Consider the following 16742-nt stretch of genomic DNA (forward strand, 5'->3'; position numbering starts at 1 on the left):
CTTGGCTCAGGTCATGATCTCACAGTTCGTGAGTTCAAGCCCTGCATCAGGCTCTGCACCGAGAGCATGGAACCTGCTTGGGATTCTCTCTCTCATCCTCTCTCTCTGTCTCTCCCTGTTCATGCTCTCTCTTTCTCTCTGTCTCTCAAAATATTAAATTATTTTTTAATCTTTAAAAACAATACTTTGAATACTCATCATGACTATCCCCTAGGATGGAATGAGATGGTATTTGAGGGTACATTTTGGAAACACTTAACACTGTGAATGCTAAGGTATTTTTTATAATGATGGTGGTAGTATTCACATGTGAAGTTTAGTGAAAAAATAAAAAAGGTTGGTCAAGTAAAAAACAGAGCCTGATTATCGTGGGCTTTGCCTAAAATGTGTATCTTTAAAAGGGGGGGGGGGGGGAGACACTGTCNGGGGGGGGGGGGGGATGTATTTTTTAAAGTTTATTCCAAATAGATTAAAATAAAAACATTCTTGTTTTAACATCCCAAAATGTTAAATCTCCATTGTCAGAAAGACGAGGTAACCATTTGCTCCAGGCCTAAGATAGCTCAACATTTCTTTTTTACAGAAGTGGGCCTCTATTTTTAATGCAATATTGGGGGTGAATGAGAGTCATTTATTATAAACTTATCGAATACTTTGCCTAAATAGGGAAAAAGAATTAAACCATTTCCAAGAAAGTTGTTCCAAGTTTGTTAGGTAATGGCTGCTGTAGCCAATTGACTCAGTCACCAAAGAAAGCACCAGAAAGGGACGCTAACAGTGAGTGCCATTTGACACACTTCTTTTTTTTTTTCTTTTTCCAGAGCTGTGCTCTACAAACCAAGCTAATTTTTGCCAAGCAAGTTCCCCGTAATTGTTCCAGCCATATGCATTTTGAAGGAAATTTAATCCATATGTTCCTGAGTCATTTACGCCTAAGTCATTAAAATGTTATTTTGTAAATGCGATTTCATGTTTGAAGTCGTAGTAGAGTATTTTTAGGGGATTTTCTTTCTTCATAAGGCTAAATTTTTCTTGGTTTGTTTTCTTGTCTTATTTAAACACGCTGCACATCATCTTAACACACATCCTGTGGTGAAACACAAAGGCAGCCCTGAAGCCAGGAGGAGGGTCTAGTCTAACACATTCGAAGCAGCCAGTTTTCTCTTCCCAGAGATTTCTAAATGTTATTCTTCTTCAGTGCCTGGGCTGCTCTTACCCTGGTCATATCCCACCCCAGCCCTCTCCCACGCTGCTCCCAAACAGGATGGCACAACAAAGAATTGGGGGTAAAAACCCCAGGACGAATAATAGAACCAGATTGCCTCCTACGATAGATTTCCAAGCCTGTGTCATGTAACCCTTGCTTTCCAAAGCTGAGTTCATTTTCCCCTTTTACCTACTAGCATTGTTGGCTGGGAGGATTTAGGTGTTTAATAAAATGTCTTCAACAGAGAGATGTACAATTGAATTTCGGAGCAGTCTATGGCTTCTCATTCTTAGGGCAAATAAATGGTTGTATCTGCTTAGGACTGAAGCTAGTTGAAAAATGGTTTCTTTCTTTCTTTTTTTTTTTTTTAAGCTTCTGGCTCTTCAGTGTGTCACGCTATGGACCAAGAATTGTCTGTGCGTCCTGGTTTATGTGTGTCGGTCCACCGGGAACACCTCCTGGCTGCAGAAGGGTACCGTAGAAGCCTTATTTGTAGGGTTTGGTAGAGATTCGTCTGTTCTGAGCTCTGATTCTTCATAGGCAGCAGGTGCAGCAACAGACACAGTAAGAGACACCTACCACCCTGGAGGAACCGCGATTTAAGAAGTTAAAACTTCTTCTCATTAGTTCGAGCTTGGGAAATACTTTCCCATCTTTTTTTGTCTTGAAGTCGGTCCTCAAAACTGCCCCGAAGGCTGTGGTTTCTGAGTTTGGGTTGGTTATTTTTTCACGAGGAAATGGAGGTTCAGAGAAGTTGTTTTCTTAGATATTTCACAAGGGGACCGTGGCTGTTGGTGTGTGCCTCTGACCGCACCAGACTGTGAGCTCTGTGAGAACAGGGATGTCCCATCAGTCATGTGGGGGGTGTCTGAGGACCTTCGTGGGCTTTTGCTTTTGGAAGCCCCGCCCTGTGTCATTTCAAATGCGTTAAGACATAGGACTGTGTGACTTGGTTTAATCCAAAGGTGAATCTTCACCTTCAAAGCTCTAGGGTTTGGTAGCAAGTGACCTATGGAACATGGTGGAAAGCTAGAGAGAGAGAGAGCCCCCTCCTTATGAAAGAAAGAAATACAAAAGGACTAAATGAGGAGCAGAGATACTAGGACAGTCTAAAAAGCCAATTTTTTTTCTTCCTCTGACCTGATCTCACCCTAGAAAAGAAGGTCCACACTGACGTGGATGGATGCTGGGAGTACTTGCTCCTCATGGATCCCCGGGGCCTCTGGAGGCTGGACACACCTCTTTAAGAGACCTCCAGGGTGCTTGGGCTAAACTCAAAACCCTGCAATGCTGCTTGCTGGGCTAAGTTTCCAATTCGGGGCAGAAATGCTGGAACTTGCCCTCCATCCATGAAAATCCTTTGGGATTCTGTCATCCAACAAATACTCCCTGGCTACCTGCACTAGCAACACAACAGTGACCAGGACAGACTCGTCCCTGGAGTCCAGAGGTCTGTCTCTTCCCACTGGATCAAGCTCTTGCTCTTGGAATACCTTTTGTGAAGTATATTTGAAGTGTCTTTGCTTTTTATTACTCATTTCTTGGTTGGATTGTATGTTCATGCACATGTGACCTTGCGTATTCGAAAGACAACCCCCCTGTTGATAAACTAAGGCTAGAGGGGGGAAGGGAGCCTATGGCATAAAGATTGAGCAATTGAGCATGTAAATGTTCAGCTTCTCGACTGCTATAGTATTTTTCTGTATTTCTTTTCAAATCTCTTGGGAGACCTTGACTTCAGATTAAGCAGATGTAGAATCCTTCTTGAATTTGTATTGTGCCCTCTGGCACCATCCTTCCTTATGGTGGTTCCTACCTGAACTCCAACTCAGGGACTCTTGTTTTCTCCCTCTCTCCCTCCTTCTCTCCCTTCCTATTTCTTTCTTCCTTTTTTATTTTTTTTAACATTTATTCATTTTTGAGAGGCAGAGAGACAGAGCATGAGTGGGGGAGGAGCAGAGAGAGAGAGGGAGACACAGAATCTGAAGCAGGCTCCAGGCTCTGAGCTGTCAGCACAGAGCCCAATGTCCGTCTGGAACCCACAAACTGTGAGATCATGACCTGAGCGGAAGTCAGACATTTAACCAAATGAGCCACCCAGCCACCTCTTGTTCACTTTCAGTATTGCCTTTTTGCATGTATGGATATATCTGCATTGTTCTTTTTTGGTGTTTTTTGTTTTTTATAAGTAGGCTCCACACTCTGCATAGAACCCAATATGGGGCTTGCATCCACAGCCCTGAAATTAAGACCTGAGCTGATGTCAAGAGTCAGACAACTGAGTCACCCAGGCGCCCCTAGATTTATATGGTTCTTAAGTGAGCTGTTCCTAAACTCAACGAGGGCATTTTAATTTGTGGCAGGAATCCCAAAGCATATTCTCTCTGGAGATAGAACAAGATTTGCCTGACGTCAGTTTAAGAATATAATTATTCAGGAAACTGTTGAGATGTTTTGTTGCATTGGAGATGTTGGTCACCAAGAAGTGGGTGCCTGACGGGAGACATCTGGCCTCCTTGTGTAAGGAGCTTGGGAAGGTGGTGTTTTCATATGCCCTTTTCTATTCTGCTTCCTCATAGGCTTTGCCATTTACCCCAAACTATCCCATTGGAAGGTGGGTATTTATTTATTTAGAGTAAAGCTCCATGACCTTGGAAGTATTTCCCAAAGCAGTTCTTAGATGTTACCACTCCTATTTATGCTTTCTTCCCTCCCCTGCCCTCTTCAGCAAGAGCTTTTACCTTTTAATTTTTTTAGAGAGGGAGATCATGCATGGCAAACAGGGGAGGGATAGAGAGAGAGGGAGGGAGAGAATCTTAAGCAGGCTCCACACTCAGCGCAGAGCCCAACATGGGGCTCCATCTCAAGACCATGAGATCATGATCTGAGCCAAAATCCAGAGTCAAGACACTTGACTGACTGAATCACCCAAGTACCCCAGCAAGAACTTTTCTAATGTTTTAAATTTGAGTTGTTTTTCTTTTAGAGGAAGATGGTAAATTAGACCATGAGTAAACAAGCCTAAAAGTTCTAGAGGTCATCATTCTTTTTTTTTTTTTTAATGTTTTATTTATTTCTAGGAGAGAGAGGGAGACAGCGTGAGCAGGAGAGGGTCAGAGAGAGGGAGTCACAGACTGAAACAGGCTCCAGGCTCTGAGCTGGCAGTCAGCACAGAGCCCGACGCGGGGCCCGAACCCACGAAGCGCGAGATCATGACCTAAGCGAAAGTCGGACACTTAACTGACTAAACCACCCAGGCACCCCAAGAGGTCATCATTCTTAACACTGCCAGGTCTTTTGTGATTATCATCATTATTATCTTAAGGAGTAAAAGCCAAATGAGAAGAGTGTGGAGCTGCTTCATTCACGGGCCTAATTGCCACAGATCACATCCCTTTCTAGCATTTCTGTGAGCCTTAGAACACCTCTGAGGCCAATAGAATTTTCTGTCCTAAAATCGCAATCCTGACTGTTGACCTTTCCAGCTGCTCCCTCCTGAGATCCTTTTTGTTCAGGTTAACCATTAGGTAGGAGAATGTGCTAGACTTGAGGGTTTGTGGGGACTGTGGGGAGGCTGACTCACAGCCTTACCACACTCTTGCATCCTTACCCAGTATCACAGGCCCTGACAGGTGGCCAGAGTCAAAGACTCCTTTTACACAGCACTGGGTGTAACAATTTGAAGAAATAGTTAGGATTCTGACCCTTATATGACCAACACTGCAAAGTTCTAAACATACTTTGCTGCCAAATATAGGTCTGAAGTTTGGTTTGAAATTAGCTGGGCCCTTTGCTCACTGCCGGCCCAGGTGGGAGGAGCGGTCAGAGGGACACAGAACTCTTTGATGGAAGGTTAACTGCCCACCAACTGCATGTTTTGAGTGTTTGTGGCCTGACATCAAAGAGGAGCCACTGTTCTAACAGAGTCAAGCTATATGCTATGTGAGCAAGACTGGCAATGACTTATGGCCGCCTGAGCCATTGGGATGACCCTTCTTGCCGGAAACCTTGTTGGAGCACATAGATGGTTTGATGCGCCGAATCGTAGGCGTGTCTGTAGTCAATGAGAATGAGGGGGACCAGGTTCCAGTTCCAGAGTTTGTGCAGGCAGGGTGACTGGCTGGCTCAGTCAGTAGAACATGTGACTTTTGATCTCAGGGTTGTAAATTCAAGACCCACACTGGGTGTAGAGATTACTTAAAACTAAATTCCCAGGGGCACCTGGATGGCTCAGTCAGTTAAGCGTCCGACTTCAGCTCTGGTCATGGTCTCATGGTTTGTGAGTTCGAGCTCTGCATCAGGCTCTATGCTGACAGCTCAGAAGCTCAGAGCCTGCCTAGAGCCTGCTTCGGATTCTGTACCTCCCTCTTTCTCTGCCCCTCCCCCACTCATGCTCTGTCTCTGTCTCTCTCTCTCAAAAATAAACATTTAAATAAATAAATGATTTTTAAAAAGTTATTGCAGACTAGCTGAGGGACTTGGGTGAGTTTCTTAGCTTTCCTGAATCCTGTTTCAGGATCTATAGGACAAGGAGATGTAAAAGTAGCCTCATTAGCTTCAGAAATTTTACATACGTTTAATATTGGCCTTAGCACATAGGTCTCATGGATGTGAATATATGCACTCATTTAAACCATATACACCTCTTCATCTCAGACTTCAGTGGATTTCTCAAGAGAAGAAACTGTATCTTATTCATCCTTAATCTAGAATGGTACTTGACACACAGTCCTTGTTTTCAGTTAATGTCGGTCGCATTAATTAAGGAAAGGAGAGAGGCAAGTTGCTAAATTTTCAGACAGCCTCAGAGACTTTGCTGGAATTAGAAATTACAAGTTCTAAACCAGAATAAAGGAGGTTAGAGAGATGAAAATGACACTAGCTGTGTCCTCTCCTGGCTGTGACTGGCGAGCCACAACCGCCCCTTGTCCGTCATTGTGAGGAAGTCATGTCAGATGCTTAACTCCATACCTGACACATAGTAGGCACGCAATAAAATGTCAGCTGCCGGCAGTAGGAGGAAGAAGTTGTGAGTTTTCTAGTTAACCGGAGATTATGAATCTAGGTGGGTCGTCACCCAGTAGGACAGAAATTTGAGAGCATATTTCCTTTATACCAAATTTTACTGGACTTAACATTTGACTCACAGGCTCTTTTCGGTGTCAGTCCCCTGAATTTCAGGTCTCTGGACACAGTGGTGAGTGTGGAGTGTGAATGTGGTGAAGCTGAACCAGGACCTGACCCCACACCATTGTGTGAGTGTCACTGTTTCTGAGCCCCAAGGATCCTGGTGCTGACTTCTGTCAGGTCTCTTGTTCATTCTTAAAGATACTGAAAGGAGACATCTGGTCATTTGATTCTCCCAGTTGGTTGAAAAATAAAGACAAGTGTATCCTGGAAGTGCTTTGCATAGGAATTTCCAAGCACCAGGGTACTCCAGTGTCTGGTCCTCATCACTGAGGGCAGGGTGGTGACCCACCTGGACCAAACTCATTCCTACAAGGTCCCCGGCCTTGTACATAGGTGACCTTTACCAGTTTGAGGCCACAGATCTCCTTTAGGCTATGCTCCTGTGGCACAGTGAGCCCAGGCCCACTGGTCTGATGGCCACGTATGGACCAAAAGCACTTCCAGTTGCCCCAGCTCCTTCACTGCAGCGACCCAGGGAGGGCGTGGGGAGAGTCATTCTCTTGGTGGTGGGAAAGAAATTGTGGTTTTTTTGTTTTTGTTTTTTTAAAGATTTTTGTGTGTTTGAGAGAAAGAGCGAATGGGGGAGAGGGGTAAAGAGAGAATCTCAAGCAGGCTCCCTGCTTAGTGTGGAGCTCAACACGGGGCTCTATCCCACACCCTGGGATCATGACCTGAGCCCAAATCAAGACTCTGATGCCCAACCGACTGAGCCACTGGGTCGCCCTGGAAATTGTGTTTTTAAAACTGCCAGTACGGGGCACCTGGGTGGTTCAGTTGGTTAGGTGCCTGACTTCAGGTTAGGTCATGATCTCACAGTTCATAGGTTCAAGCCCCATGTCAGGCTCTGTGCTGACAGCTCAGAGCCGGAGCCTGGTTCAGATTCTGTCTCCTTCTCACTCTCTGCCCCTCCCCCACTCATGCTCTGTCTCTCTCTCAGGAATAAATAAACATTAAAAAAATAAAAAATAAAAATAAAACCGCCACGTAGTCCTTCTGTTTATCAGCAGTTCCATTTCTAACACGTGAGCTTTCAGACCTGCGGTCCGTAGTGTCTCCCAAGGTTTAATGTGATGCCAGGACAATAAAGGAGCATAAAGAGAAACACTTTTTGACAGGACCGTGTTGGAAGCTTGTGAAGTAGATGCTCTTGAGGCCCTAACAGTTTGCTTGCCTTCCTCTAGGCAGTCCTCCCCTTGCGGAAGGGGATGTCATCCCCTTTCTCCCGGGGCCACCCAGTTCGTGATTTTCCTGATGCTTTCTCATTTCCCCTCGGAGCCCACGCAAACCAGGAGAGTCCCACCTAGACAACAGAAACTGTCTCGTAAGGAAGGGGCCGGGAGGGGGTGGTGTTGGTGCAGAACAGTGAAGTTGCTGGGATGCAAGGACAATGCATCAAATGTCATCTAGTGCAGAAAGGCGTGTATCTCTACACAAAGAAGGGAGCTTCTGAACATCTGTTAGGCTTAAAATTTTCAACAGTGGTCTCTGTATAAACTCCTTAAGCATTGCCCTTTATACTGCATGTTATAAGCTGTGGTAGTGCTCGTAGAAACTGCATATGATTTAAAAAATAGTTGAAAAGAGATGATACACGTAGGCCAAGTTCCATCATCACTGACAGAAAACAAGAGCTGAAAACGTGCCCCCCGTGGGGCCCAGTGCCTCTGGCTGCAGGACTGGGGTGCTGTATTCCGTCTCTAGGTCTGGGCAACACAGAAATTATGAACGCGGTCACGCCAGTGAGCTCGGTTTAAAATAGCCTCCCTTTCCATCTCCACCGGCATGGCCGACTTGACTGGTCACAAGTCTTGATCGTTTGGACACTAAATGCAGCGTGGATTGGAACAGGGATGAAGGCTCTTGAGTCCTGGCACGAGGGACATTGTGAAGGTGTGAAAACTGGCCACCATCCCCATCAGGGCCAGCCCAAGTGTAGCTTCCAGAAATGGCCTGTGGGGACAGTCTGTGCGGTCTGACTTTCCTGGATCCTAGACATATATTTCCCCCACCCCGCCCACCCCACAGCCAGAAATGCCATTAGACAAGAGAAGTGAGGGTACCACGTCATTGACTTCCAAATCCAGCCACTGTGACGTGCAGCAGCGAGGAAGCGGCGTGTCCCCAGATGGTGATAACTTGTTGTAAATTACTAAGATGCATGAGCCTGACCCCCATCCACCCCCACAACCTCACCCCCACCTCCTCCCCTGTTGTTGATGACGGCATTCTCACTGATGCAGAATGTGCTCAGATCGAGTGCCACCTGCACTTATAAGCTCTTCTAGAACATTCTTCTCCCTGAAAGGAAGTGAAAGGAAATTGGTCTGAATTAATAGATCAGGCTACTGTCTCATTTTGTGGGGAGGGGGGCAGGGCAGAAAAGAGCGTTAGGAGTAGTTGCCTGGTACCTAGGTGTTGCTTCCAAACATAGGCCCGGAGCCACCAGCAGCCCGCTGGGGGCTTTCAGGAGCATGGACTTCCGGCCCGGGGTGTGCAGGCAGCAGCGATAAGCCCCACTGCCCACCATACTGTTCTCCCGATTTTGTTTCCAGCGGGCCGTGGTGCATATATAGAAGGTGCGGCTTCTCTCATGCTGCCTCCCACCCTTTAAAGAGCCATCATCTTGTTCTATGAGGCCCCAAACCCAAGGGCACCCAAGAGAGGCCTCATGTTTACTACAACATGCAGGCTCCTCGCCCCCCGGCAAGGCTGGCCTGACGAGCTAAACTCAGAAAACAAGCCACTGCTCTCCTGAAGCCCCTGTCTTTGGGGAGAAGGGACTTTTGTGCCCGCTTGGGCCTGTGCCTTTGTTTTCGAAATGAGGAACTCGAGGCCCAGTGAGGCAAAGGACCATTGCTAGAATTTGCATCTCTGGCGCTTCTCAGTGTGGACTTCAGTCCACCCTTCAGCTTCTGCGCCCTCCGTTGTGTTCTGCATTCGGTGGAGCCCTCCGGCCTTTACGACCGCCTCCTTTCCTCTGTAAACATCAATATGAAGTGTATTTGCTTTGCTTTTCAGCCTCGCCTGCCCTCTGTGTGTCCAAAATAGCCAGCTGGAATTCATGAGAATGTTATGTCTTCAGATGTTTATAATCCAAAAGAATCCCTTATGGTTTTTTTTATAATAAAACTACTTGGATGTCGGCATGTTATGTTGGAAAGGCGAGCCAAGTTCACAATGCAGCAATTACAATGCAATGCATTATGTATAATTTGTAGCGCGCCCCAGGAGCAATGGTAAACCGTGAAATGCCGTCCTGGCCCCACAGCATAATTAGCAGGATCAAACGCTGTGAAGAGAGAGGCACAATAGTTGTCGGCCGAGGTCCATAAAAGTAAGGAAAAGTTCTGATAAAAGCAATACACCCCAAATTATGGAAAGAGCAGCCCCTATATCAGGCTGCAAATATGTCAAAAGCCTTCACTGCTAATTGAAGAAACCTTTTGAGGTTTAACAGCTCATAAATTTGCACTGGGAATGCCCTATTGTTCTGAGGTTAGAAGTCTTGTCTTTGAAATTTAACAGTTGTACTTTTATATTGCATTTCTCCAAGTGCGCCATTGTAAACATGAAGGGTTTGCATTTTAACATAAATTTGAACAATGTGGTTTTAAAAGGCTTCGCCACATCAAAGGGAGGCTGTTTGGGCATGTTTCATACATTCTTTTTTCTATAGTATTTAAAGCTACAAATGACTCATAGAAGTATGTTCCGTTTCTATCAGCCATGTCGGTGTAGTGTCCCCATCGGGGCTTTTACTGCCCTGATTATTTTTCCTAACCTAAGAGAATCTGAAACCCCATCTAGGCCTTTTCGCCAAGTCACTTGCCCTTAATCTACTATCTTCAGACCCATAGAAACAATTTTGGAAATGTGGTTATACTTGGTCTCAAAAGCAACACATTTTGTGCCTTTTCATGGTCATCTTTTTTTCTTAACTCAAAATATCCACTATATCAACTTGCAATTTCTTCTTTTTTCACGTACCAATTATGGCCCCTCCTATACCCTCATGGCCTCCCACTTAAAAACAAAACAGAACAAGACACTGATACATATATATATTTTTATTTTATTTATTTATTTATTTATTTATTTTTTTGCTGAGCCACTGGTTAAAGTGGAGAAAGTTGGATGTTATAAAGGGAGAGATGTGGGTGCCGGATTCCAGGGCAGTCTGGAGGAAGACAGAGAACACTGGGCTCGGATCCAGCCCCCTCACGTCCAGGCCGTATCGTGTGCTGGCTGTTAAGGGCTCCGGAAATGACACACCTTCTAGAGCCTCAGTTTGGCCATCTGTAAAATGAGGACAGTATTTCCTACCCTCCCGCCTCCCTCCCTCCCTCTCTCCCATTCAGGCATCCGCTCATTTATGTATTCATCCCTGGAGAGAGATTGTGAACACAACCCCTCCCGTTCTTACCCCGCAGAGCTCACAGCCCAGTGCGAACACACATGACCGAAATAATGAGTCCTGTCCAATTACTGATGGTGGCACCGTGTGCTTTTGAAGGAAGGGGCTGTGTTCCTGTGAGAGCTTAGGGCAGAGGACCCTCACTGAGGGTTCGGGGGTGGGAGCACTCACTTTCCTGGAGGTGCGGTGTTTGAGCTGGTTCCTGGAGGGCGCGATAAGGTAGCTGGTAAGCGGGAGGTGACGGAGGGCAAGCGTGCTGGGCTGGGTATAGATTTTGATGTTTATACTTAAAGGAAACCTGTGGCAGGCAGAGGATGAACTTGATGAGGCGCGTGCTTTCCAGAAGCTCTCCCACAACTGTGTGTGAGATGGCTGGTGGGAAGACCAGAGAGAATGTGGGGAGATCATTTAGCGGCTCAGATGCCAGTCCGGGCTCATGAAACAGGTGACTCAGGCAGGGTTGGTGATGGGGAAGACGGAGAGGAAGGGACGAGTTTGGGAAATGTTTGGGTTAAAATGACAGGATTTGGTGAGGGGGGTCCGAGAGGGGTAGGTGAGGAAGAGAGAGGAGTGTAGGATGACTAGGGTCGGGGTATGTGTGACTGGCTGGCTGTATGGTGGGGACATTCCCAGGATGGGGCAGCCTGGGAAGGGGGTTTTTAGTATGATAATTAGGAACCACTTAGCCGTGGTTGTTTGGGGCCAGGCGCTGACATTCTAATTCGTTCATTTCTAAGCACATCTGTGAAGCAGATCCCTGCACTGCCCAGATAACATCGAGGGTCAGGGAAGAAAGTGACTTGTCCAAGGGCACAGAACAAGGAGCAGAGGTGGTATTTAAACTCAGGTCTGTCTGGCTCCAGAAATCGTTCCCTCGCTCTGTCCCCTGCCAGAGCCAGGTGGCAGAAGGGCACTTGTGTGAGATGCCAGTGTCCACTGCAGGCTTGACAAGGGAGGTGCGGGTTATGCAGGATGAAATGCCTGAAAGAGAAAATAAGACGGGGCGCCTGGGTGGCTCGGTCGATTAAGCGTCTTTCGGCTCAGGTTGTGATCTCACGGCTCCTGAGATCCAGCCCCACTTTGGGCTCTGCGCTGACAGCTCCAAGCCTGCGTGGGAGTCTCTCCCTCTCCCACTGCCCCTCCCCTGCTTGCTCAAGCACTTTCTCTCTCTGTCTCTCAAAATGAATAAATAAACTTAAGGGAAAAATTAAGGAAGCCCGGTAGTAGGAGCAGCTCCTGGGGAGACCTGACTCTGATTCTGCCCCATAGCTGCACAGAACAGGAAAACCATTTACCCTCTCTGCGCCTCTGTTTCCTATCTCCAAGATGAGCCAACTGGATACCACCATCCCAAGTGACCCCCTCCCCCTTCTCTGAAAACCCATGATTTTGAAGATGGACTGGATGCATCTTACCCAAACCTCCTGTCCACACTTGACTGACTCTTCAGAACTTCCTTCCTAAAACCATAGACAGGCCTTCCGGCATGAGCTTTTAATCCATAGCATGCACAGGATTCTTCCAGAGCGGCTCAGAGAGCAACATATCCCTCCTCTTCATGCAGCTCCTCTGTTTGCCAAGAGAAGCCAAATTCTAGACCCCTAACTTAGCACGTAAAGTTCAAAAACTTGAGTCCTGAGGTCTCCCTTAAAGTTCATGAAGGAAGTTTTATTTTCCTAGAGATTATCAACAGCCCGGGTAAGAGTAAGTCACTTTTGATTGTTATGGAGTATCTGCTCTGCTAAGAAGCTATTGTAGAGTCATTTCTGAACGGTTCTAGGTCACTGTGAGGCAATTCGAGGCAGGCCAGTTGAGTGGTGTGAAAACCATCTGAGCACCCCCCACCCCCAGGCTTCCTGAAACTGGGAGGGTTTGTTTATTGGAGAGGGGTGTGTGTGTGTGTGTGTGTGTGTGTGCGCGTGCGGGCGCCCACATACATGTGTCCACGCATGGCACACATACACACACTCTGTTAGATGAAGCACAAGGTTAGAACGTGGTGGGAATGAGTTAACCAGACCTAAAAGAACACCCACAGAGTGGCAGTTCAGCTCAGGTTAGGCTGAATACCATCGAATACGGAAATAAGCATGTTTTGAAAACGGCCGCCATATTATGGGATAGTTCATCACGTCACAGAAATCCACAGCCTTCCAACTCCAGGTAGACTCTGAACCGCAGGAAGAACTCCCTGGCTCTTAGTCGCAGAGAGCAAGGCTCCTGTGGGTGTGCGATGCCCCCGATGGCCTCTCTCAGCCGCCTACCTCACAGGGCGTGCCCGCCTGAAGGGCTCGGTGCTTGTACTGTCCACCCCATCCATGGTGTCTGCACCCTGGTGGAGGAGGCCACCCCCGCGGTGGCCACTCAGAAGTCATGGTGATCATACTTCCAACAAGAACGTCATTCTTCTTTCACGTATGCTCACCTCCTCCCTCTCTTGCCTTTTTATTTGACCACCTGGCCACTGTCCTCACGTTGTTTTAGCTTCTCGTGGCGGTTGCTTCCCTGTGATGCGCGCAGCCTGGCCCTGCTGACCTGTGCCCCTCGGACACCAGCCATGCCACACTCCATCGCTGGGGCTCTCATCTCTTCTTCCTCCTCTCATCCCACCTTCACGAAATGGATTCAAGGTGGCTTTCAGCTCTCATAAGAGCACTGAGCCATAACATTCTCTTGGCCGTCAAACACCTCAGGGACAGTTTCCTGGGTCGGGTGTTTTGTAATTATGCATCGGTATCAGTATTTCTGGACGCGTGGTTATGCACTAAACAGGATTATGATATTTGAAATGCAGAAATAATTTGAATTTTTGACGTCTTTAAGATGCATTCAGCTGAGATGTACCTAGTACATCTCCTATCGTGGCCTGCTTCTAGCTGCTGAAAGTCCTCTAAAGTATCATGAACCCCCGAGCCCAGGGAAACTTAAGGAATTTCAGAGGAAACAAATACACCACATTGTATTCTGAAGCCTGTGTGTGTGCATAGCCTCCCCTCACCTGTTCCTCATCTGTGAATGTGTCAGGGTTTGGGAGCTGGTTGGGGGCCAAGGCCAGAAACCAAGGTTCCCAGACCTTGAAATGCCCTCCCTGCCACTGTGTATCTCCCCTCTGTCAGTGCCCTCTGGCCCCACTGCCCTGGCCTGGCCATCCTGACTCCCTCTCTGCTCAGCCCTGATGGCACAATTAGTCTTTCTTTGTGCACCAAACATTTGTGATACACCCACCACCTGCCTAACAGCCACCAGGGATCCAGGGGTGAATCGCTCCGTTCCAAGGCATGGGTGAGGGATGGTGGGCCAGTTTCATCTACACTAATGTCCAGGCTAACAGAGTCTCTGGGGTAATACTGTAACTGTGTTTGTTATATTCTTCCGGAGAGCCGGGTTACACCGATACTTTACTTTTAAAGTTCACATCATCCAGGATTGAGCATAAACAACCTAAGAAACCACTAGAGTCTCTGACTCATGAAAAATGTGACACAAGACCTACTTGTACAAAATCAGCGCTCATGGCCAAGGGCAGACGAACCTCCGGAATGCATGTTGGCGTTGCTATGATCCAGGTTTTATAAAGTGAGGCCGGTAGCTCATGCTGGGTGCTTGAGGAAAAGAAATGCAGATTCCTGGGTCCCACCACAGATACTGGGCTGGAACCTCCCAAGGTACAGCCTAGAATCTACCTCTCACCAAACTCTTCTCTGCTCAGACTGTGGGACTCCCTCTTCCAGGGCCCGTATCTGGCCTTCAGGGCTTCATTGTGCCACGTTGCTTGCGGGACTGTGACATGAAAGCATTGGGTCCCTGTGGCCGCTGGGCCTGGGAGCCAGCCGTCCCCACCCCCTCACCGCCCGAAGTTCCTCCTTTCTCCTGACACCCCGGTACCTGCCGAGCCTGGGGACCAGCCGTCCCCACCCCCTCACCGCCCGAGGCTCCTCCTTTCTCCTGACATCCTGTTACCTGCAGTGGTTGTCCAGGGTGACCTGGACTTGACCCCCGAGTTGGTACTGTCAGCGGAGGTTTTCAACCTCTGTTCCCTTGTCCCTTCCCAGGATTCTCCTCACATTAGCTCTCCCTATTTTTCCCCCTTATCCCATGATTTCTTGGGATGATGTTTATTTGTATTTTTTCATTCCCCAAGGCTAAACGGTGCTTTCAGAAGATTGAAAGGCTTCTGAGTAAAATATTGTCTAATTTTAAATGGTCTGCGATTTCAAAAGTCAATGAAAACATTATTCTGGGCCTTTGCTTAAAGAGCTGAAACTTGAGCTGTCTCTGATTTGAAGCTCGAGGGAGAGGGAGTGAGGAAAAACATGAAATAGGTCTAAATGTCATCACAAACGCGTCTCTGTACCTCTGTGTGAACAGGGGCTTTGAAAGCCCAGGCGAAAAGCAATCGCATTAGGGATTTTGTTGTTCCTGAGCAAAGGGCCTCCCCCTGCGCCGGAGGTGGGGGTGGCGCTGGATCGTGCACCTGGCAGTTTATCCCTTGGAGCCAGGGGAGAACTGGGAGCCCGGGTGGTTCTGAACCCACCACTTCAGGCAGGGCCTCGTCCACCAGGAAGCACATCTCTGTATCCCTCAGACCCCTGGGGGCTGCCCGGCCGCAGACACAGCCAGACCACCAATTACCCAGCCACCAACTTCAGAGACCCCTTCATGGCCCCTCTGGGCCTGGACTGGCCAGAACAGCAGCTAAGCATCTGAGGTCACGGGCTACAGAATTGAAAACGTCCTTCAGGAAGGAGCCATTGATGTTGGAGTTCTTTGCAGATTTCCAGGACTCACAGAATACTCCGTGTATGAGTCCTGGCCGTGTCCATGCGGAGCCACTGCATCGGGCAGAGTCAGACCGAATGCTAGAAGGCCCTTCTTTATCTCGCTTCCTCCCTCCTGATACTCCGCTGGGGCGGTACAAGGAGAGGGGGCAGAAGGAAAGGGGACTGGGGGCCAGTATAAGTGGGGGTTTGGGTGACATCGTGGACTGGTTTAGGTTGTTCGGTTTTAAAATAAATCAGTTTTGGGATTCCTACATCCATGATGGTCTTATTCCCACAGTTGTTTCTGTTTATCTTTTCTGGCTAACCGGGAGTTAGGGGGATACAGATCCTTGCAGTAAAAAGCACTCCGCGATGCAAGGCCGTAAGCACAGTAGCAAGAGGAGAGTCTGAGTTTAGAGCCGGTTAAAATAGCCAACTCTGCACCCGCATCCGTCACCGCGTCTAACCCTCTGCGAGTGCCTCGTCCGTCTCCTCTGCTCCTGAAGAAGTCTGATGTGACATAGAAACTGCTCAATGTCGGCAGAGAGTCCCTGAGTTTCAGAGCATCTAGACAATAAACAGCTCCATAATATTCAGTGCGGCGGCCTCTGTAGAGCCCATCTGTTTCAAAATAACCCCAATTCTGCTTACGAGGCGGAATGCTTTGTTGACTGGAATTTGCCCTACTTTTCTTCCATGGACTCGATGTCACAGGCCTCTGGGTCCACCTGCTGGCAAGTGTAAAAACTGGAAGGAAACTCAAGGTGTGGATATCTTTAGTTGCAAGGAAAATCCAAGCTGCCGCTCATTGGTTCCCCAGAGGTAGCAGATGTCAGAATCACCTGGGAGCTCATTAAAAATACAACGGCCTGGGCTCCATGCCAAGCCTACAGAATGGGAAACTCTCTCCAACGACCCTCGCGGTGATTCATGCCCTCACACCAGTGTTGGAGCCTCTTCACCTGGAATTCAGGGACCTGGGGCCCAGTGAAGGTCAAGGACGACCCCCCACCCTGTCCTGTCATTCCCAAACAGGTGACCAAGCCTGCTTGAGGTCCCCACTCCTACTTCTTCCATTTTATCCTGGTCACCCCTGGAGAGAGTCAATGCTTTGTTCCCTCGGAACTCATCACACAAGTGTAAAAGTGGAGGAACATGGCAAATACTACTT

The 16742-nt window shown here is 47.8% G+C and overlaps 1 protein-coding gene across 3 annotated transcripts in view; it reads left to right on the forward strand.

Annotated features, from left to right (window-relative positions):
* RHBDD1 (rhomboid domain containing 1) overlaps nt 1–16742 on the forward strand; it is a 129761-nt gene that overhangs the window by 99150 nt on the left and 13869 nt on the right. The window contains exon 6 of one of the 3 annotated variants that reach the window (XM_077748619.1): nt 822–897. The exons of the other annotated variants lie outside the window; for them this stretch is intronic. Within the exon in view, the coding sequence (XP_077604745.1) occupies nt 822–871 (50 nt within the window). The 3' untranslated portion in view covers nt 872–897. Of the gene's footprint in view, nt 1–821; nt 898–16742 lie in introns of those variants that run through there. 3 annotated transcript variants of the gene reach the window in all.

The sequence above is a fragment of the Crocuta crocuta genome, unplaced genomic scaffold (genome assembly GCF_008692635.1).
Source record: "Crocuta crocuta isolate KB4526 unplaced genomic scaffold, BGI_CrCroc_1.0 scaffold229, whole genome shotgun sequence".
Lineage (NCBI taxonomy): Eukaryota > Metazoa > Chordata > Mammalia > Carnivora > Hyaenidae > Crocuta > Crocuta crocuta.